The sequence below is a fragment of the Vombatus ursinus genome, unplaced genomic scaffold (genome assembly GCF_900497805.2).
Source record: "Vombatus ursinus unplaced genomic scaffold, bare-nosed wombat genome assembly UNPS02014807.1, whole genome shotgun sequence".
Classification (NCBI taxonomy): domain Eukaryota; kingdom Metazoa; phylum Chordata; class Mammalia; order Diprotodontia; family Vombatidae; genus Vombatus; species Vombatus ursinus.
Window position 1 is genome coordinate 40,017,746 of NW_020954585.1, and position 24,186 is coordinate 40,041,931.

At 36.6% G+C, this 24,186-nt stretch overlaps 1 protein-coding gene across 1 annotated transcript in view; it reads right to left on the reverse strand.

Annotated features, from left to right (window-relative positions):
• LOC114052128 (transient receptor potential cation channel subfamily M member 6-like) overlaps positions 1-24,186 on the reverse strand; it is a 65,998-nt gene that overhangs the window by 30,368 nt on the left and 11,444 nt on the right. Inside the window, exon 2 of the mRNA XM_027874627.1 lies at positions 11,357-11,436. Coding sequence (XP_027730428.1) covers positions 11,357-11,436 — 80 coding nt within the window. The remainder of the gene's footprint in view (positions 1-11,356; positions 11,437-24,186) is intronic.

The window sequence follows — 24,186 nt, forward strand, 5'->3', positions numbered from 1 at the left end:
TCTATCAAGGAGAATGGTCTTCAGATTAGGAAATATTAAACAAGAAAACTAAAAGAGAATTGTAATGTAATATAAAGGAAGAGAAGAAAAGCACTTAACTCTCTTGAAAAAGTTAAAAAAAAAAACACTGAAAGAAATCTCTCTCAAGGTACTATACATATTTTGCAAATGTGACTCCTCATTGGTTATCTCTGAGAAATGTGGACAATGTCAGAGGTGTCACTGGGCCAGAGGCAAGCAAATGGTCCATGATTAAAAAAAAAAAAAAAGATTTTTTTAAACTATCATAGTCCATTGAGCTTAACTTTAACATATGGCAAAATTTTACTGTAGAAAATGTCAACAAAGGGATTTTTTTTTAATCTTCCTCTTTGCCTCAACACAGCTAACAAAGCTGTTTGTAACATTTAATCTCAGGTCATGGTAGGCTTATCTCTTCCTGACTAGTCTTCTCATATTCACCCTTAGAAGTAATTTCCTGCTCTGGTTTCTATTTTCTTGGGTCTGACTTGGTAGAAAGGGAAGTGGTGATAACCACAAGCCTGTGGAGGTTCAACAAGAACAAGTCCTGTCAGGCTAACTTCATTTCCTTTTCTGCTACTCACAAAACTGTTCAATTAGAAGAATGCCGTGTGCACTCTACTTATTTTTATCTGAAGATAAATAGGCAGGTATTAAGACCTAACTTTTCTAACCTGGAAAGACTTGTATGGTCTGATGTTGAGTGAAGTGAGCAGAACCAGGAGAACATTGTACACAATAACAGCCACATTGTGCGATGACTAATATTGTTAGACTTAACCCTTCCCAGCAATACAAGGATCTAAGACATCTCCAAAGGCCTCATGATGGAAAGTGCTATCCACATCCAAAGAAAGAACTATGGAGTTTGAATGCAGATCGAAGCATACCATTTGCTATTTTTTTTCTTCTGTTGAGTTTTGTTTCCTCTTTCTGGTGGGTCTTCCTATTGGTTCTAATTCCTACAACATCACTAATGCGAAAATGTGTTTAATAGAAATGTATATGTATAGCCTATATCAGATTGTGGGCTGTTTTGGGGAGGGTGGTAGGGAGGAAGGGGGAGAAAAATTTTAAACTCAAAAGCATATGGAAGTGAATGTTGATAAATCAAAATAAATTAATTTTAAAAAAAAGACAACTTTTCTGCTAAGTTCAAGTTACTAGGTACCAGCATCTTGAAAGAACTGGTAGATATTATTGCAAAGGCACTGTCATCGATCTTTGAAAAATAACAGGAGAAAGGGAGAGATGATGTAATTTAACAAAAATTGGGGAAATATCCTAATTTTTAAAAAATGGACACAAGAGTGACATCTTCAAACCACAGGCCAGTGAACTTGAATTTAATACTCTGTAAAATTCTAGGACATATTACTAAAGATATGGCTAGTATGCTTGTAGAAAAGAAAATGGTGATACCCAAGAGTCAGCATGGTTTAATCCCTAATAGGTAATGATTATTAGACAGTATCAAATGTTTTAACTTAATTATTTTTCTTTCTCACATGAGAGGGCTCAGTGGGGTGGAGGGAGGAAAATGACTGTGATATGCAGATAAAAGGTATCAATAAAACATATTTTTAAAATAAAGATCAAGGAACAGCCAATGCCAGACCAACTTCATTTTCTTTTCTGATAAGTTTACTAGATTGGCAGATCAAGAAAATGCTACAGATGTAACTGTCCTGGTCTTTGGCAAAAATTTTGTCAGGGTGTTTCATACCATTCCTATGGACAAGATGGCAAGATGTGAACTAGAAAACAGTCTAATTTGGTAGATTCAGAACTAACTGAATGACAAAACCCAAAAAGTAACCTTTATTGGTTCAAAATTGACTTGGAGGAATTCTCAAGTGAAGTGTCCACAGAGATCTAGATTAGTCAGAAGCTATTTTTTTCTAAACATTTTTCATCAAAATGAGCTCTACCACCAGAGAACTAATGAACTCTAAGTGCAGACTGAAGTGTAATTTTTTCACTTAATTTTTCTTGTTTTTGTTTTTCTCCGGGCAATCAGGATTAAGTAATTTGCCCGGGGTCACACAGCTAGTAAGTGTCAAGTATCTGAAGCAAGATTTGAACTCAGGTCCTCCTGATTCCAGGGCTGGTGTTCTATTCACTATGCCACTTAGCTGCCCCTTGTTTTTTGTTTTGTTTTGTTTTGTTTTGTTTTTTGCAACATGGCTAATACGGAAATGTTTTGCATGACTTCACATGAATAATTGATATCATAGTTTGCCTTCTTAGTGGGTGGGAAATGGCTAAAGGGAGGGAAAGAATTTGGAACTCAAAATGTAAAAAAAAAGACTGTTAAAAATAAATGAACATTTTTATCAGTGACTTAGATAAAGATATATGTGACATGCTTATCAAATTTGCAGATGCCAGAAGCAAGATTCAAAAATATCCCCTTAGCAGAAATATATATGACCAAAGGCCATTCCCTAAAAGATAAGTGGTCAAAAGATATGAACAAAGAGTTCTCAAAACAAGAATTTCAAACTATTAACAATCATATGAAAGAATGCTTCAAATAATTAGTGATAAAAGTATAACTCAAAATATATCTGAGGTTTCACCTCACACCCAGAAAAGTGGCAAAGATAATAAAAGAGAATAGTCTTCTCTGTTAGAAAGGTTACAGAATGACAGGAAAATTAATGCACTGATGATAGAACTGGTGAAATTAGTGGTGAATTGATACATGCCTTTCTTTCTGGAAAACAATTTGAAATTACCCAAATAAAATGACTAAAACATCCATATCTTTGACACAAAAATCTCATTGCGAAGTGTATGTTCCCAAGAAGGTCACTGAAGAAAAGAAAAACTTCATAGACACCAAAATGTTAACAGCAATACTTTTTGTTATAGCAAAAAACTACAAATAATGTAGATGTTCATTGATTGGAGAATGACTACACAAAATGTAGTACATGAATATAACAGAATATTACTATGATATAAGAAATGTTGAACATAATTAGTACAGAGAAGCATGCAAAGATTTATATGAATTAATACAAAGTGAAGTAAACAGAACCAAGGAAACAAGATACACAATAACTACAAGATAAATGGAAAGAACTATCACAAAACACTCAAAAATCAATGTTATGAAATTGTAAAGAACAAATTGGGTCCCAAAGAAGAGATAGGAAACTTTTCTTTCAGAGGTGTGAATTCATGCATGAAACATTTCATGTAACATTAGTAGAAACATAGATAAATGGTAGATAGATAGAGATAGATGATAGATAGATGATATATGATAGATAGATTAGCTTTGCTGAATCCTTTTGTTCTAAATTATTTGTTATAAGGGATGGATCTCTGGAAAAATAAAAGGGGAGGTCTAGGCAACTTAAAAACAAAAGACATCAATAAAAATATCTTTTAAAGAGTGTTTAAAAAGGAGGAAAATTTCTAGACTGCAGGAACTCCCTTGTTTCTTTTTTTTTCCTATTTGTATCCTTGTTGTTTGGTTCAGTGCTTCCCACATACAAAGGGTTTAAAAAATTATTTTTCAGTGGATAGAGCACCGGCCCTGAAGTCAGGAGGACCTGAGTTCAATTCCAGCCTCAGACCAAACACTTGACGCTTACTAGTTGTGTGACCTTGGGCAAGTCACTTAACCCCAAATGCCTAAAAATATATATATATATATATTTTAGGGGCAGGTAGGTGACACAGTGGATAGAGCACCAGCCCTGGAGTCAGGAGGACCTGAGTTTAAATCTGACTTCAGATACTTGACACTTACTAGTTGTGTGACCCTGGGCAAGTCACTTAACCCTGATTGCCTCATGCAAAAAAAATATACATATATTTTTTTCATCCAAAAATTTTTTCATTAGGCTAAACCCTAAGAAGATAAAATTTAATAAGATTAAATGCTAAGTTTTCACTTGGATTAAAAAAAAGCTAACTTCAGTAGAATGAAACAAGAGAAATTCAGCTACACAGCTGTAAATTATCATCACCTTTATGTAGCACTTTAAGGTTTTTAAAATAATGTCTATATATTACCTCATTTGATCCTTACAAAAACCTCATGAGGTAAGTACTATTATTATTCCAATTTACAACTGAGAAAACTGAGGCTGAGAGATTTAAGTGAACTGCCCTGAGTAAAGTAAACTGCCCTGAGTTAGTAAATATCTGAGACAGGATTTGAAAGACTCCAGTCTTCCTGACTCTAAATCCAGTACTCTATCCACTGTGATTTCTGGGAAAGATCTAGTGGGAATTTAGTGGATTACAAGTTCTTATGAGTGAAGTATAATAAAGTAGTCCTTAGTGCCCCCACAAAAAAAAAAAAAACTAATGTGATGTTAGACTATATTAAGGGAAGCATAATGTGCAAAACTAAGTAAAGGATCATTCTACCATGTTCTTCCTTTATCAGACCACATCTAGAGTACTGTGTTCAACTTTCTGGTACCCCATCATGGGAAAGACCTTGACGATAGGGAGAGCACCCAGAAGATACTAAAGAGACTTGTGATCATGTCATGGAAACACCATTTGAAGGAACCTGAAAACATTTGGTCTAAAGAAAAGAAGGCTTAGGGGAGGCATAAGAGAACTTTCTTCAAGTATCTGAAGGCCTATCATTTGGAAGAGAGATATTTCCCTTGTTCTACTTGGTCCTAGAAGGCAGAACTGTACAATGTGTGAAAGCTACAAAGAGTAAGTCAGATTTAAGCTTGACGAAAGAAAAACATCTTAACTAGTCGAAGGTAGTGGGTTTCCCCTCACTTCAAACAATACCGAAATGACCTCATATTGGGTATTTTGTAGAGAGGATGCTTGTTAAGACAAAAGACTAGATGGTCTCTGACAACCCTTTTAGCTCTGAGATTCTTTTATTTTGGTGTAGTATACCTGAATTTAAGCAAAGCAATTGACAAAGTCTCCTTTGAAATCTTTGTGGACAAGACAGAAAGATGTGAACTGAATATTAGTACAGTTAGTTAGATTTAGAAGTGGTTGAATGATCAGACCTAAGGAACAGTGATTGGATAGATGGCATAATTGGGGACTGTCTTCATTTGAGTGCCACGATGGTCTGTCTTTGTTCTTATTTTGTTTCTCATTTTTATTAATGTGGCATAGATAGTCTGCTTCTCAGATTTGCTAAACCGACAGATCTAGAAGTGATAATTGAAATATCAGATGACAGAATTGGAATTCAAAAAGATTTCATGGAGCTGAATCTAATGAGATTAAATTTAATAGACAAATACAAAGTCATATGCATTTTATATAATAACAACACCGTAAAAAACAACTTTGAAAGAAGTAAGAACTATGATCAATACAATGGCCATCCATGATTCCAGAGGATGATGACAAAACATAGTATCTCCCTCCTGAATAGAAAAGGTGATGGATTTGATACACGAAATTATACACACACATATCTGTATCAATAGACATAGAAATTTGCGTACATCCAATTCAAAAAGTTGTTTTGCTTGATTATGCATTTTTGTTACAAGAAATTTATTTTTCTTTTCCCATTTTTTAAATATGGTAAGAGGGATGGGAGGGTGTGAAAATAGATTACTGTTCATTAATTTTTTTTTAATAGAGAGGTTTGGAAGAGGGTGCTACATCTGTGGAATGTAGCATGGACTTTCAGATGAAGCTATATTGTTAGTTTTGCTTAACTGTTCTACTTTGCTTTAAGAGGCTTCTCATGGAGTAAGGGGTACTGTGAAATAGGTTGGGAGAAAGAAGGAACAATGACACCCTCCTTTCATCTACATTTTACCCTCTTCCATAACTCCAGGTGGTACATTCCCTTTCCCATATTCCTCCTGTTAGTTCCAGCCTATGAATTCTGGATATTTTGTCCATTAAAATGTTAACATAAAAAAAGTAACACTGATGCAATACATAGTATTAATTTTAAATAATGCCCAGAACTTGAGAAGTGTCATTTTCCCATTCTAGAGAAAGAAAAATACAAAGAATCTCCCTCCTGCACCCCTCCCCCCGCCAAACAAAAAAACAAAAAAACACCTCCAAGCAGATCTGCAAATTCACCAGACAGAACAACAGAATCAAACCAAATCCTGGTCAGGAAATCCAGAAAAACAAAAAAGCACAGTGAATGATTTTTGAACGACCAGCATAATGACCAATAAGGATACCAGAGGACTAACTACCTTTCTCACTGGGCAGTCCGGTGGAACAATGGATAGAACACTGGGCCTGGAATCAGGAAGACTCATCTTCCTGAGTTCAAATCCAGTCTCAGATACTTAGTAACTATGTGACCCTGGGCAAGTCACTTCACCCTGTTTGCCTCAGTTTCCTCATCTGTAAAATGAGCTGGAGAAGGAAATGACAAATCATTCCAGTATCTTTGCCAAAAAAAAAAAAATTGGGTCACAGAGATCAGACACAACTGAACAAAAAATACAAACCAAAAAACACCTTCCTCATTATAGAGATGAACAACTAAGAGTACAGAATGAGTCTCTTTTTGACAATGGCCAATGCAGAAATTTGTTTTTCAGCTAACATGGAACTATGTTTTGCATGTGTAGTGGGTATGTTGTTTACCTTCTCAATGGATGGGGGAAGGAATGGTGAGTATAGAAGAATTTAAAACTCAAAAAAAAAAATTAAATAAATATGTAGGTTTGTAACAAGGGAGGTGTTTTTCTTCCTTTCCCATTGGGAAGGGAGGAGAGAAGGCTGATTTTTGCCAATTGAAAAAATTTAAAAATTACAAAATTTTTTAATTTAAAAAGAAGACAAGCTACTAATAACATCAGAAATCTTTGTAAGCATTCTTTCTTCTCTGTGTAATTTAAGTTTGTCATTCTCTCCAGCTAGAAACAAAAATAGTTTTATGCCTAAAAAAAAATTCTTCATGGTTCAAACAGATTTTTTAAATAATACTTTGTAAATCTGATCTTTTGAGTAGGTCTCGAGGAAGGCTGTTGTTGGCCATTCATACTTAACTAATTCTTCATCAGAACAATGCTTCACCCTGGCTAGGCTTTACTCCCATAGCCTCTCTTTCTTTAGAAAAAAAAAAAAAAAAAAAAGCTATCTACTCCATAAGTAGGGGAAGAAGGATAATATGCACAAGGCAAGCCCACTTTACATTTACCCAGGGACTATTTGTTAAACACTTTTGTTGTTATTTAGTTGTTTTTCAGTCATTTTCAACTCTTTTTCTTTTCTTTCTTTTTTTTTTTTTTGGCAATTAGGGTTAAGTGACTTGCCCAGGGTCACACAGCTAGTAAGTGTCAAGTGTTTGATCTGAGGCTGGATTTGCACTCAGGTTCTCCTGACTCCAAAGCCAGTGCTCTATCCACTGCGCCACCTACCTGCACCCATTTTCAATTCTTTATGACCCCATTTGGGGTTTTCTTGGCAAAGATCCTGGAGTGATTTGCCATTTCCTTCTCCAGTTCATTTTTACAGAGGAGGAAACTGAGGCAAACAGGGTTAAGGAACTTGCCCAGGGTCACACAGCTAGTATCTGAGGTCACATTTGAACTCAGGATGCTAAGTCTTCCTGAGGCCAGGCCTAGCACCCTATGCACTATGATGCCACCTAGCTACCCACTAAACACTTATTACCAGAGGACTTATCCCAATGTCTACTACAATGACTTATCCCAAGTCACATGGTGATTCTTTTTTCCTTATTTTATTACCTTATTAAATTCTGGCACACTTGGCATTCTGCAGTGCATCTAAAAGAACAGATTAAAACAGCTGTTAATTAATTTATCCATAAATTTTAAGATCAATGAAGCTTTCAGATAGGTACAAATGTTGTTTTCTTAGGAATATATACACAGCGAACTCTCTGTTGTGGGATGTGTGAAGAATTTATCTCATACTCTAGTTAATAGTATCAACATAACTATCAAATACTGATTACCTATCTTCCAAGGATAAGAATACAAGACAACATGGTACCACAACTCAACTGAAGACCACAAGTTCCCTCCTGCAGCTCACTCTAATTAGCTTGCAAATAGAAGTTTAAAGAAAGAAATCTTAATTAAAAAGACCTGTGGCCAAGAAAAATGTCAGACACCAGAGATTTTAAACAAGGGATCACAGTTTATTCAGAAACCTTTCTCTAGGTTGTACATGGATAACTGCCTCACTTTTTAGATATTTCTCCATTCAATCTCAACCAAAGGGTTAAATAAAAAAGAAAAGAAGGGATAAAGATGAGAGGCAGGTTGGTGCAGTAAAAAGATATGGGATCTGGTTTCAAATCTCCCCTCTCCCCCCCATTCTCCTACATTTCCTCCACCACCTTGCTAAGTCACTTCCTCTCACTGGGTCTCAGTTTCTTCATTTGCAAAATGAAGAGGTTTGAATAGGTGACCACGAAATGAATAGGTGACCATGAAAATGAAATTATTTAGATTTTCTCCTCATTATCAAGTATGAATAGATTTGGTGAAAAAGTCAAAGTTAATATCAAAAAATAACAGCTAACACTTATATAGTGTTTATTATGTGTCAGGCACTGTGCTAAGTGCCTTACAATTTTTATTTCATTTGATCCTCACAACAATCCTGGGAGGTAGGTACTACTATTATTACTAATAGTATGTACTATTATATCATCATCATCATTTTCATCGTCATTAGTAGTAGTATAACATTACAAATGAGGAAACTGAGGCAAACAAGGGTTAAGTGGCTTGACCTGGATCACACAGCTAATAAGTATCTGAGGCCACATTTGGACTCACGTCTTCCTGACTCCAGGCCAGCAAACCATATTCTTAATGTCCAACTCTTGTTAGTGTTTGTTTGTTTTTTGTCTGTGTCTGTGTGTTTGTGGGATTGTAAAAAGTTAATAATCACCTTTTCATAAAAACTGTAGCCTATACTGAACCACGCAGGCAAATGATTAGAATGCTTTCTGAGCTGTTAGGGCTGAAGATGGGTAATTTACATCTTCTTAAATCTTTTTTTATATGTTCAAGGTCCTATGATGGCAATCTCACATTTTGTAAGAGAAGGAACCACAACATTTACATAGTTGTAAGCATCCCATAAACCACTGGGACGTGGAAGGAGTTACCTAGGAATTCAGCAAACTTTTTTAGAGGCCAAGTAAAATGAACTTCCTGTCAGAGTTAAAACTCAGCTAGGGTGTGACCAGTAAATATGTAACTAAGAAGACACCCTCGGCTATCTACTCAAGAAAATAAGAAAAAGCTCTATTTGCAATGAGCCTTAGCAATTGAACACTCAAAGAGAACAATGCCCAAATAGCCAAATGAATCTAAAAATATAGTGGTAGGCATAGGCAAAACACTGGACTAATCTCTCCACCTACTGTTTTGTTGTTGTTGTTTTAAGAAAAATGAAGTTTCTTCTCAATCTTTCAAGAAACAACATTCCGGGTAGACTGTCCAAATCCCATAGTCTCCTAGATGTTGACATGCCATCCCCCAATGCCACGCCTTTACAGTGACTGTCTATTTGAGTTTGACACTGCTGCTGTTTAGTCATTTTCAACTGCAACCCCATGTGGGGTTTTCTTGGCAAAGACACTAGAGTGGTTTGCCATTTCTTTCTCCAGCTCATTTTACGGATGAGGAAACGGAGGCAAATAGGGTTAAGTGACTTGCCCAGGTCCACACAGCTGGCAAGTGTATGAGGCCATATTTGAACTCAGGAAGATGAGTCTTCCTGACTTCAAGCCCAGGGCTCTATCCACTGTACCACCCAGCTGCCCAGTGACTGTTTCCCATGCTTGAATTCCTTTCTCCTCACTTCCACCTCCTGGCTTCCTTCAAGATTCAGATCAAACCTCACTTTCTTTAGGAAATCTTTCCCAGTTCCCCTTCCCAGGGCCTTCCCTCTGAAATTACCTTCCCTCTACCCTGTCTATATTTTGTAGTACATAGTTATTCGTCCATTGTCTCCCACATTAGCGGATGAGCTGCCTGAGGTCAAGGATGATGTTTTTGCTTTCTTCCTTGGCAGAGAGTGAGCACTTAATAAATTCTTGTTGACTGACTGACATTTATTCATTCCACTACCAGTTGTCACTTCTAAAAGCTGAGGATCACCCAAATTAAGCACAAATCAGTCACTTATTCTGTTCAAAGAGTTATGAAAAGGAAATTGAAAGGAAAATGAAGATTATCAGGGATTATCTGTACATTTTAGTTATGTCAGCCATTCACACAGATAATACATCTGTGATTGAACAAACTTGGCAATAAGTCTTTGAATGTATTTTCATTTTAGAAAATTAAGGGGCAGCTAGGTGGCTCAGTGGATAGAGCATTGGCCCTGGAGTCAGGAGAACCTGAGTTCAAATCCAGCCTCAGACTAGACACTTGACACTTACTAGCTGTGTGACCCTGGGCAAGTAACTTAACCCCATTGCCTGGCAAAAAAAAAGAAAAGAAAATTAAAAAGTGAGCAATTATGATAACACTAATTAACAAAAAGGTACAGTATTTGCCAGTTCAGAGAAGTTGTAATTCTTTGTCCCTCCTGGCCCATCACACACATACACACACACCCATATTTTTCTTTGACCCGATCTCTGGATTTTTCTCTCCATCAAGCAAAGCATGGGCAACATTTTATAGAGTAAACTCGACTTCTCTGTGTTGCCCTTACCATCTCAAATATTCTCTGGAATGTTTTGACATAAGATTCAGGGTTTTTCTCCGTTAAAAAAAATGAGGATGAAGATAAGATTTGAAGAATAGTAGAGATTAGTTGTTCACTTGTTTCAGTTGTGTCTAACTCTTTATGACCCCTCCCCCAATTTGGGGTTTTCTTGGCAAAGACACTAGAGTGGTTTGTCATTTCCTTCTTCAGCTTATTTTACAGATGTGGAAACTGAGGCAAACAAGATTAAGTGACTTGCCCAAGGTCACACAGCTAGTACATGTCTAAGGTCACATTTGAATTCTGGTATTCCTGACTCCAGACCCTGTGCGCTATCCACTGTGTCACCTAGGTGCCACAATAATAGAGATAACATCTGATTATTAAGGGAGAAAAGTAGAGTTAAGGTAGGAACAAAGATTTTAGCAGCCAGAAGAAAAATATGCAGAGGAGATTCAATCTATTTTCTTTGGGTCAGTCTTTAAGGAAAGATAAAATGCACCTTCTTTAGAGGATGACTTAACATAAAACTCCAAATATTTTCCCCCCTGGCTAAATTCTCCAGAAATATTTCTGAGAATATTTCTCAAAACAAACACAATTAAGGTCTTAAATGAGTCTCCATATTTGCTTTTCAATGTCCTAAATAGTATGTTTGGGTTACCAACATGTAAAAATTATACATTAAACATTATACCTGTGAGGATCTTTACAGCTGGGTATAATTCGGGCACATTCCCTTTTTTCGAAGACTCCTTCAATCCAGGACTTCTGAGACTAAAGAGAAAAATAACTATCAGTCTCATTCTATGGGAGTAAAAATGCAAGTCGGTATCAATGATCAGAAAGGTAAAAAGTCCTAAAATATCTTGAACCACATCAATACCAATTAAAATGCCAAGGCCAAACCACTGAAACCTAAGCATTTATAGTTTCCTACAACATTTAAAATAAACAGCACTAACTGGTTGCTGTTAACTGGGAAGTGGTTGTTAAACCAGATGAAAACTAACAGTATTCAACTAATTCATTGTGCAAAGTTACCTGTAGAAAGACAAGCATGCTGGTAGTTAATATGAGTTAATATAACCAGTTTATACGAGGCGATATAACCAGTCTGATAAACATTTACAATTGTGAAAGAAAAGATACAAAACAGTTCATATTCTCTCATCTAGAGATTCCACTAATGATTGGTTTGCTGAAAGAGATCATGTTGATGGAATGCTTGAGTGCTTGTACTGGAACCCCAATTCCATGACCATGTTTCTCCCTAGCCTCAGAAACACTATCCCTGGAAGTTTCTCCTCAGTCCCAAGGATACTGTGCCTAGCAATTACTCATGAGTGGGCCCCAGCAAGACCCTTCTCTCTCTCCCTTGAGCAGTTACAATCAGCATCTGAAGGAATTATTAGTTTGAACAGGCTTTGCTCTGGGTCATAAAGATATTCTTACCCACTGGACTATCTATACTACTGCCCTACCTCATTATCTACGTCCTGGACTCCTCTTTATCTATATTCTAGACCTATGACATATGTATACTCCCTACATCTATCTTGTCAAACAAGACATTGACTGGTGGCAGACTGTACAACTCTCAGTAACCCCTGAACTCTAGTTAACTTAGTGACATAGCAGGCCTAAAACCACACCTCCATGTGGCCCCTCTTGTGGGCTTTTCCTAGTGAACTCTGGGTAAACCACCAGCACAATAGATACAAAAAGTGCATGTTCCTTTAAGAACTGACCACTCCTTAACCACTCCCTGATCCTGCCCTGAATCACCTAGTTAGCATATTTGACACATGTTTTATTATATTTTATCCTATACAAACTTTAACTGTACCCCTCTAAGATCGCAGGTTCCTTAAGAATCCTTGCCCTCTGAAAAGTGCCACCATAAACTTTTTGCCAGCTTGACTTAAAGAATGCTTGAGTCTGTAAATTCATTCCAGAGGACCCCATCCTGTACTTTGAGGGGTCTCAGCCTCTCAGACCACAACAATGTCACCTGGATCATCAATGGGCTGACTATCTAGATGTTGGGGCAGCCCCTCCCCATCCAGATTTGCACCAAACAGTGACCCACCAAGAGCCACAGGAGTCGTTGAAATAGTTTGCACACTAGGTTTTAGAACAAAGCTAGAATAACGAAATAAAATAAAAACACAAGGAAAAAAACTCCAGACCAAGCAGAGCAGTTCTGAGGGGGCCAAACAGGTATGGGAGTAGATTTTTTTTTTTTTTGGTGAGGCAATTGGGGTTAAGTGACTTGCCCAGAGTCATGCAAGTTAGTGAGTGTTATGTGTCTGAGGCCACATTTGAACACAGGTCCTCCTGACTCCAGGGCCCATGCTCAATCCACTGAGCCACCTACCTGCCTCCAGGGAGTAGATTTTTTTAAATAATGATAATCAATAGCTCACCTGGATCCTGGGATGACCAAATGGAGATAATGACAATAAGGAAAGTCCTACACATGTAGAATCATCCATAGCAATGCTATCTGTGACAGAAAAATTCTGGAAACAAAATATATATGCCCACCAGCTGGGGAGTGGCTGAATGACATGGAAGATTAACGTCAGGAAAAGGGTAAATAAGAAGATCAAAGAAACATCAGAAGACATACAGGAAGTGATGAAACAGAGTGAAGAAACAAGAGCCAACAGAATAATAAATTCAATGTGAATAAAAACAATGCAGAGAGGCAACAACCCTGCTCAAATACAATGGACAATGTTGGTGGCAGACTATCGAAATCAAAACACATTCTCCTCCATCAATAATAATTAAACTATTAACGTGGTATATAGTCACATTCATTCTATTAGGTGGTTCTCCATAAATGTGTTCAAGAAACCTATTTTGTGGGAAGGTTTGTCTGAGTGTTGAATGAGAAAGAAGTGTCTCGTATCAAAACTAAACGTATTCTAAGAATTAATAAATTAGATTTTTTAAAGTTAATTGAACATGTTTTACATGATTGCACATGTATAACCTACATCAGATTGTTTATCACCTCAGGGCGGGGGGGGAGAGAAGGGAGGACAGGATAGATTTTGGAACTCTAATTTCTTTTTTTAAAAAGAATGTTAAAAACTGTTTTTTACAAGTAATTGGGGGGGAAATAAAATATTATTTTTTTCATTGTAAATAAAATTAATTGAACAGTGATATCAACTTAAGTGATGAGATCTTTTTGGCACAAGCTACATAAGGTATATAAAGAAATAACTGAGTGTCTTAAGGATACCAAAAGATCAGTTTTATACCTTGAAACATACTCTTATAGAGATTATTTGAATATGTAGTTTCATTAGACTACAAAGTTTCCAAGTCATAAAATTATATATTGACAAAGAATTTTCTAGAAATCTTAGAAAAGTATAGAGTGTAGGAAGAGGCCACAAAAGTTGGTAAAACTCAATGATGTCTAAATAAAATATATGTGTAAAAGTATGTGTGTGTAATATATATGCATACACGTAAATATGTATGCACACACATATATACATACACATATATACATACATATATGTGTATATGTATGTGTGTATGTGTGTATATATAATGTATGTGTGTGTTTATATATGTAAACACAGAGAAAGAGAGTCCCTATACCAATTTATCCTGGCATTTGGGGGAAAGCACTTAATAGCTGTTCTATCATTCATTCATTCATTCATTCATTTTCACAAGAGTCAAATAGGCCAGTAAAGTAAAAAGATCCTTTAATATGGTACATGTAGTTCATACAAGGAAAAATCCTAGTCCCAAATTAAAACACCTCAGGTTAAGATTTGGAAGGGGAACAGCACAACCAGGGAGAACTTCAGAGCCCTGGCAGAAGGAAAAGGATAGGGGCCAAGGGGAAAAGAAGGAAGAAGAAGAGAGGGGAAATCCCTACATCCTCAAGAGATCACCCTCTGACTTTCTATCTTGGCACAACCATCTGCTGATTTTCAGTGATTCCTCCTAGAATATATATATATATATATATATAATACATCTGGATCCTTCATCCTCTCTGGATCAGAGCATATCAGTAACTCAGCTGGTAATAAGGCAGTCAGGGGTTTTATTGAAAAAGGGGAGGGTTCTAACTCAGGTATGTCTGATTAGTTTCCTATTTCTACGGGCAGGGAGCTGCTAGGGATGAATTGGGAAAAACCTAGCTATACAATCAAGAGGCATGAAAGTTTCCAAAAAAAAAAAAAAAAGGTAAGATTGGACAAGCAACAAGGAAAGATTCAGAGCAGAAGGTGCCTGATGTAAGTGTCATAGACATTCTGCTTGCCCCCCAGGAAAAAAAAAAGTAAGGTTTCTATATTGGCACAGTCCACCACTCAGCAGGCCTGCTCTTAATTACAAAAAATAATCGTACACTGGAAGTAAACTTCACAATCTGGATGAGCCCCACCATTGAAATCAATCAGTCAATCAGTTGACAAGTATTTACTAGGTACTACTATAGTCTAAGCAGGATGGGATTAGCTGTAATCCCAAAATGGCATCCAAATCTTACATTTGTATTTTCCATGGAAACCCACACATTTGCTACTCATTTTCTTTCAGGATGTAAATTCTTATTGATTGACCTCCTCAGCACTAGATAAATTCTCTCTCAGTTTCAGACAGTGATTACACAGAATGGGAAACCACATCTGGGTTAGGAGTAGAAAATGTCAGATTTGGCTTTTTTGGGTCTTCAGTGTTTCAAAAATATTACAAATACTGAATCTGGTCCACTTTACCCAAGAACAAGACCCAAGGGAAAAGTTTCTAAATACCAATTAATTAAGAGATAAAGCTCATAAAAGTAAGTCTCTAACCTTCAAGGGACCCTTGATTAGTTGCTACTGAACAGCATTCGTGGCACGTAACATTTAGCAGTACTGCCTGCAGAAAACACAAAATACCTATGAAATGTAGGATATGTTTAAGCATACTTTTATAGTTTCTGAGTTCTCCACCTTTTTTTTTTAAGGAAGTATCCATGACATAAGACTTTAAGTAGCTCATTTTCTTGCCAGAAGAAGAAGAAATTGTTAATAATTGGAAATACTGCTTTCTCAAAATAGACATTTACTATTAAATTGTTCATGGCCTTCGAACCATGGATCCTACTATTAGATTTATACCCCAAAGATGTTAAACAATCAAATGTTCTAATACTGTCTTTGGATCACCAAAGTACATGGTCCACAATAAGCACTTAGTTGTTTTTGACTGAGGACAGAAAGAAAAGACTTACCTGTACAAAAAGTCATAGCAACACAATTTGTGACAGCAAAAAAGTTTAAAACAAACTATGTAGCCCATGATTGGAGAATGACTGTGAAACTGAGGAATATGAATTGAATGGGCTTAGTGTTCTAAGGAATTGTGAGTATGCAGAATTCTGAAGAACATGGAATGACTAACATGAAGTGATACAGAATGGGAAAAAAACCCAACAACAATAAAAAAGACACCACACTGACTACCACACTGACGGACAACATTAAACAGTAATTAAGATCAGGTCAAATACATTAAATAATGTTGACACTAAATTGCTCAGATGAAAGTACACACCCTTTCCTGTAACAGCCAACTAGGAAAGTAAAATCTGGTATGTACTATTAATAGCATTCGCTCTTTTACGTGGTTTGGATTTATAATTTTTAGGGATTAGACTTTAAAGGTTATTGTTTCTGAGTTTGTAGGGGGCAGGTCTGCCGTGTCAAAACCAAAATCTATCAATTAATGAATCGCAATTCTTTAAAAGAGAATAAAGACAATCAGGACTTCATTAAGTATTACCAAAGTATACCAGTCTTCATGGAGACCCTGAAGGGTATTGAACAGGACTAAGTAAGCAGTGACCTACCAAATCTTGTATCATGAAAGAATATATGAATATCTGTACATATATATACATAAATATGTGTGTATATACATATATATTTATATGTGGAATCTTGTAAGGAAGCTTACAAGAAACTCCTCCAATTAGGTGAGGAAGGCCTTTATTGTGACAGTCTTATACAGGATTTCAAGTAAAGGGATCTCTTTTTCTCCTCTTATCAAACATGTTTTAAGGAGGTACCAACCCATGGTAAATAAACACAGTCAGAATGCAGGAAAGACTACAAAGACAATTCTGTTGTTGTTGATTATTTTTCCTTTTCATTCAAATGCTTTGGTTTAGACCAAAATTGCTCTGAAGTTAAAATATCAATTTGGCAGAGAGGAAGGGAGTGGAGAGGTAGGAAGTAGAAAAAAAGGAAGGAAAACAGCATGATATAATGAAAAGACTATTGTAGTTGGAGTCTGAAGGTCTAGGATTAGTTTCAAGTCAGTTAAACTCTCAGGGCCTCACTTGCCTTATCTAGGTGCTTTGTGATCTTAAAGAAATCAGGAGTGAAAGGAAAGAGTAGAGATAATTCTTTGAGAAATAAGGAAGGAGGGAACTAGAACAGACATTTGAAGGAAAGGAAGATTTGGGTGATCCTTTAAGTTGCTTGTTTTCAGGCCTGGGGAGATGTCACATATTTAGAGGCTGTATTCCACAGTAGACCACATCTGTGCATCTACACAATTGAAAGAATAGTAGAGAAAAAGGGCTCATTATCCTTATTTTATGTTAACTACAATAAAGTATCTGTTCCAGTCAAGTAAAACACAGTCCTAAAGGTTCTTCTCCAACAAGTGGCTATCATACCTGCCAAAATCCAACATGATTCCTTGTAAGATGCAAAAACAAAGACAATTTTGTTCCATGACCCTACTACGTATGTTAATATAAATCAAGGTGTAAAACAAGAAATAGACTCGTCAAAGGTTTCCACCATTGTCATGAAGGAGGTCCAACGCAGAATCCAAATGGAAGAAGGAATCCTTATAGTTGGTAAGGCCCTACAGATGATCCTGTTTTATGGATGACATTGTGTAGATTGTATGAAACCCTAGAATGCCATAGAGCCTCATAAATAAGATCTATAATCATTCAAAAGAGGTTGGGCTAACTATCCACTAAGGAAAAAACAAGAGGATTAAAAATGCCCCGGTCCAGAAGCAGGAGACTAAATTCTATGATGACAATAACATTGTAAAGAAAAACAACATTCAAGGATTTACAAACTCTGATCAATGAAATGACCAACCTGTATTCCAAAGATGATGAAACACACTACTCCTGACTGCTGAGTCATATACTCAAAGTACAAAACAAGAGATCCAATTTTGGACATGTTCATTAAATTCAGAATTTTTTAAATTAATTTTTTAAAAAGAATGCCTATAGTCTAGGCCAGGGGTGGGGAACCTGCAGCCTCCAGACCACATGTGACCTTCTAGGTCCTTAGGTGCGGCCTTTTGACTGAGTCCAAGTTTTATAGAACAAATCTTTTTATTAAGGGGATTTGTTCTGTGAAGTTTGGATTCAGTCAAAGGGCAAAACTTGAGGACCTAGAGGACCACATGTGGCCTCAAGGTCACAGGTTCCCTGCCCCAGTCTAGACTATGCTATGCAACTGGATAAACAATGCATTGAGTTGGTCCATTAATACATATACTTTGGACAGGCATTGAAAATAAAAAATGAGTTGGGTTCAGAATTGAAAAGGGTGAGAGAAGGTTAGACCCCCCTTTCGGGCAATTGTGCAGTTCATTTAATGAGTCCAGGCTTCTCTCTGAACCAAATGCCTACCTCTTTAACGTTGATATTCTTCTGGTGATAGCATGTGACTACAACACCTGAAATACTGCAGACCCCAACAAAATAAAGTTGAGTATAACCCAAAGAGCAATGCATGGCACATCTAAATGGTTTTAAGGCAGGCAAAAGCAGACAGCAACACATTATAGACAGGTAATTACATAGAAGTATAAGAAATGTCATCAGAGACTGAGGAAAATGTGAGCAAATCACACAAGAGTGAGGGACAGAGAGCAATGCAAGCCATCCATACAACATCAAGAGAACTAAAAGAAGCCCCCTGGGGTGCTGGGTGGACCCTCTTTGGTAAATTTTTGGAAACACATGGATAATAGTTGGACAGAATGGGCAGGTATAGGTGAATTATCATCTTTCTCTTTGGATGAGTTCACAGATCCTTTAGAAAAGTGTGATATCAAACTCCAATAGAAATGGGGACAATTAGACAATCCTAAGGATTTCTATGGGCATCTTTGTGTGTGTATACATACAGACAGACACACATATATGTATATATATGTGTGTGATATAAATACACACACACACATGTATATTTATTTAGAAAACCACATACTCAATAGGTGGAAAAGGGGCAGAAGGGAGGGAAAGAATTTGGAACTCAAAATTTTTTTTTAAATAAATGTTAAAAAAATGTTTAATGTAATTGGGAAATAGTCAATGAAATAAAAATATAATTTTAAAAGAGCAAAAAAGAAAACCACATACTAACATTATATTTGTTTTATTGTATTTTTATTTATTTTGTTAAATATTTCCCAATTGCATTTTAATCTGGTTCTGTCCAACTCTACATTAGTGTACTAAAGTTTGCCATATACAGCTGATGTTATGAAGCACAAAAGGTATTAAGCATTGTCAAATATGTGTTAAGATCAACTTGCTGTTAGGCTCCACTTTGACTACTACACTGGAATTAATTAATCGGATTGGCAACATCTGTTGGCAAATACCCTTGTCAGTCAATCAATCATGCAAGAAATTTCTGAGTCTCTCTCTTTGGAAGACTGGACTATTGTGAAAACCAGGAAACATTTTGGCAGAAAACAGATTTAGTTAAGTGTATTATATCATATAAATTTCAGATGATTGATCAATGAGCTAAATCTAAAAAGATACATTATAAAAAATTCAGAGAAAAACAGAAGGTTGTATTTTTAATGTACATGGATGAAGAAGAATGACAAACTACACAGATTAAGAAAGACAAAATAGACTATCTCAATCATCTAAAATTTAAAAGGTGTACATAAATAAAATCAGTGTAATTAGAATTAAAAGGAAAAATATGGATTGGAAAAAGTCTTTGCATTAAACAATTCTAATAGCAGTCAAGATATCTAAAATCTATAGTGAATTGGTGCTAATCTATAAGATTATGTCATTCTCTAAACAATAATAACAGTATCTAGGATTTATATAGTGCTTTAAGGTTTACAAAGTAAGACATAGAAATAAATTATTTTCTTCACAACAACCCTCAGAGGAAGAAGCTGTTATTATTCCCATTTTACAGGTGAAGAAACTGAGGCTGAGAGCAGTTAAGTGACAGTGTCACACAACCAATAAGTATCTGAGGTAGGATTTGAATTCAAGTCTTCCAGACTCCAAGTCTAGCACTCTACTATACCACCCAGTGAGAGGGTATAAACCCTCTCAAAAGATGAAATACAAACTACAAGCTGAAAAAATGGTTCAAAATAACAAATAATCAACAGAGAAATGTTAATTAAGACAACTCTGAGGAATCCACTCCTAAGCCGAAAGTCATGACAACCTCCTAGGACCTGTACATAATATTCAGGTATGGGAATATGTTCTGTACTTGAACTTGTAGTGTTGAAATAGTCTGAATTATAAACACCACATGCACCAGAACTCAAATCTATCCAAATAAATAAATTCTCAGCATGTATGCTTTCATGGTTTATTACTCAGATAACAGGTAGTCAGTCTATTTTTTATTTTAAAATAATTAGCAGGTGTCATACTTTTATGCCCTTCCCCAATAGCAGAGGCATAGGATTGAGATCAGGAAGGGACCATAGTAATCATTTAGCCTAATCTCATTTTACAATAAGGGAAACTGAGTCCCAGAGTTCCATCTTCTACATTTCCTTGACTCCTGGTTATCCATATTACATAGGCTCTCATCTTGCTATTTAGCTATCTTCAGAGGTGTCTGTCACCCTATATGGCAGGAGTCGATGAAATATAAGCCACAGATTGGGAGCTCCTATTTATAGTGCATCAAGCTCTGCAAAGAAAAATGCTTTTGAGTACAAAAAAATAATAATAATAACAACATTCTATAGTTTAGAACCCGAATGAGAGCTAAAAAATTTAACTTGGGCTAATTCCTCAATTAGGATAATATTCTTGAAGGCAAGAACTGTCTTATTTGCCTATCTTTGTATGTCTAGCTCTTGGCACAGTTTCTGGCCCATAATAAGCACTTCTAATAAATGCTCTATGCAAATCTACCTATAAAAAGAAATTCCAGGCTACAGAAAAGTTTTTCCATTGGATAACTAGGATGCCCCATGTCATAGATAGGTTAGGTAGATGATGGACAGACAGACAGACAGACAGATAGATAGGTAGATAGATAGATAGATAGATAGATAGATAGATAGATAGATAGATAGATAGATGATAGATAAATAGAAAGAGAGAGAGGTTTACATAGGTTGACATAGATATCAACAAGCATTTAATAAGAGCCTACTTACTACCTATGTGCCATGCACAGTGCTAGGTGCTGAGAATACAAAGATAAAAGTGAAAAACTCCCTGCCCTCAAGAAGCTTACATTCTATCAAGAGTATTTCTCATACAACTCACTGTATTCAATGCACTAGAATGATAACAGTATTTGTCAAACTGTGAAAAAGATAAAGATGGAGTCCCTGTGACAAAGCCGTTTTCTTTCTTAAAGTCACTGGTTATAAAGGCTAAAGAACTCTCCAGCAGAACAGCCAGACAGAAAGGTCCATTCTTGCACTGCTTAATATTTAGGTATGAATTCTGTTCCAGATTGTTTAAGATCTTAACAGTTGAAGGCTTACATTACTTTATATTTGCCTTAGAGAGTGGTCTGAGAATTCCAAATAGTGCCAACATTTGAACTTTAGGGCTTTCTACTACTTGTCTTTCTTAATCCAACAATGTTCACTTGTTTACCATCAGGTCAAAGAGTAAACCGGCCTGTGTATAACAAGGCAAACCTACTGTGGGTTGTTTGTTTATAAAGCTACAGGAGAGGCTGACGGTAGTCACAAAGGTTAGCAAAGATTTACTGATCCAGGCCAAAGATCTGAAGAACACCAGGTGGACCTATTTTATAAATAAATCAGCTGTGGATGAACAGTTCCTTCTCTTTCCTAAAGAGAGAAAAATGTAGGACACAGGTCCACTTTATCCCACAAAAATACCACATGTGGAGAAAAGACCCATTTTTACAAAACTCAAAGGGGGGGGGCCCTGTTTATGTTCAAGGTTTAGCCTCACCCTTATCTTCTGAAAGTCATCTGTAATATGCTAATGTATTCCCTCCAAGATTGTCTCCAATTCAGCCTTCCTATATCACTTGTCACTTAGTTATTAGCATGTTATCTTTCCTCCCTGAAGGTAAGACCACTTCTTTGCCTATATTTTTTGGTGAGCCAGTTGTTAAACATTTACCCAGACACCCCTGTCTGAAACACAGGGCTGACTGTTTTACTCACCTACTCAACACTGCCTACAATTGTCTCCAATTCATCCTTCCTATACCATTTGTTACTTAGTTATTAGCATGTTATCTTTCCTCCCTGAAGATAAGACCACTTCTTTGCCTATATTTTTTATTTGGTGAGCAAGTTGTTAAACATTTACCAAGCGCACTCCTACCTAAAACACTGGGCTGACCATTTCACTCACCTACTCAATATTGCCTACAGGATCAAATGCAAACTCCTCTGTGTGGTATTTAAAGTCTGTCACAATCTGGCCTCAGCCTACCTTTCCAAGTTTATTACAAATTATTCCCTTTCAAGCTCTCCACAGTCCTACCAAACTGCTCTTCTTGCTCACTCAGAACATTCTGCCTCTGTACAGGCTGTGCCCCCACTTCCTATTCACCTCCACGTCTTAGAATTCCTACCTTGTTTCACCTTTCAACTCAAACAACCATTTATTTCTTCTGTGTTTTCTTGCTCTCCACCAGTGTTTCCTCCTAGAAATTACCCTGTATTTATTTTTTTTATATTATACAGACACATTTACATATATACATTCATTTTCTGCAATAGAATATAAGCTCTAGGAAGGCAGAGACTGTTATCTAGCACATAGGTCCTTAAAAAATGCTTATTAGTTGACTAATGGATTGTTTAGTCATCTAGCTTGTGTTTGAAGCCTGCCTCCAGACTGCCTCTAGAGGCAAGTCTGTTTTTGATAGTTCTTGGGCTTTTCCTGACATGAAGCCTTTATTTTTGCCTCTTTTCAGACCTTTCCAGACATCAACAGCAGGCTTCTGCTACAGTCCCACTCTTGAACCTCCCTCAGAGCTGAGTCTCCTCACCTTGGAGTCATCTCCAGAAAGTAAACCAGGCAAAAAGTTCATCTGGTTCTTAGGAACACAAGGTCCAAAGGAAGATATGGACAGCAGTGTTGCTCTATCGGTCCCTTCTCAACGGAGAAGACAAGAAGTAATTTTCTGGACCAAATACCAAAAACCCCTCATCGTTATCTGCCTCAGAGGAATAATGGTTATAATTGGGTTAATTATTTCCGTACTTTCTGCTGTTGGCTACATTTCTGAACAATTCTTGTTGCGATCAACTAGTCTTTGCTTTGGCTTCTCTGCTATGGCTCTTGGGATAATAATGATGATTCTCCTAAAAGAAAGGGCTTTTTTGAAACCTTTAAAAGTTGCCCAGCAGAGTTCAACCTAAGCCTCTACCATAATGTAACCTCTTGATGCCAGTATTTTTTTAAATGTTCCAGAATGAAGTTTTAAATATTAAAATGATCGATTTTAAATAAATATTTCAGTCTTTAGCATCAAACAAAAAAAAAAAGAAAGGCCACACTGGTCCTCCACCATGCTGATCCTTTTCTCTAGTAGTAAATTCCTCCAAATGCCTTTTGACTTTGCAGACTTTGACACCATACCCTCTGACAGTTACCCTCAAGTCTACAGGACATCAAGTTCAAGACATCTAAACAGGAAGTTGAATACGTGAGACTGGGGTTCAAAAGAGAGGTTAAGGCTGGGCAAGTAGATCTGAAAGTCATCTATGTAGATAATCAAAATCAGGAGAACCGATGAGATCACTAAGTGAAATAGCACAGAGATGGAAGAGAAAAGGGACCCGAAAAGAGCCTTGAGGTTAGTGGTACTGACCTGAAGATCCAATAAGAAGGGAATGGTCAGACAAGTAGGAGGAGAACCAAGAGAGGAGTATCAAAGACAGTGTCAAAGATTGCAGAGAGTTCAAGAAGGTCAAGATGAAGATGGAGAAAAGGCCACTGAATTTGGCAATTAAATCATTAGTAACTTCAGAGAGCAACTTCAGTTGAATGATGAGGTCAGAAACCAGATCACAGAGTTGAAAAGAGAGTGAGAAGAAAGGAAGTAGAGATACTTATTGTAGACAGCTCTCTAGGTTAGCCAGTAAAGGGAAGAGAGATATAACAGGGATGGCTGAATCAAAGTGAGGGGTTTTTGAGGATGGAGGGACAGTCTGTGTTTGTAGGCAGAACCTCAGTATCTCTTACATAAGGTGAGGTGAGGTGGGTGATTTTCATTGATATCA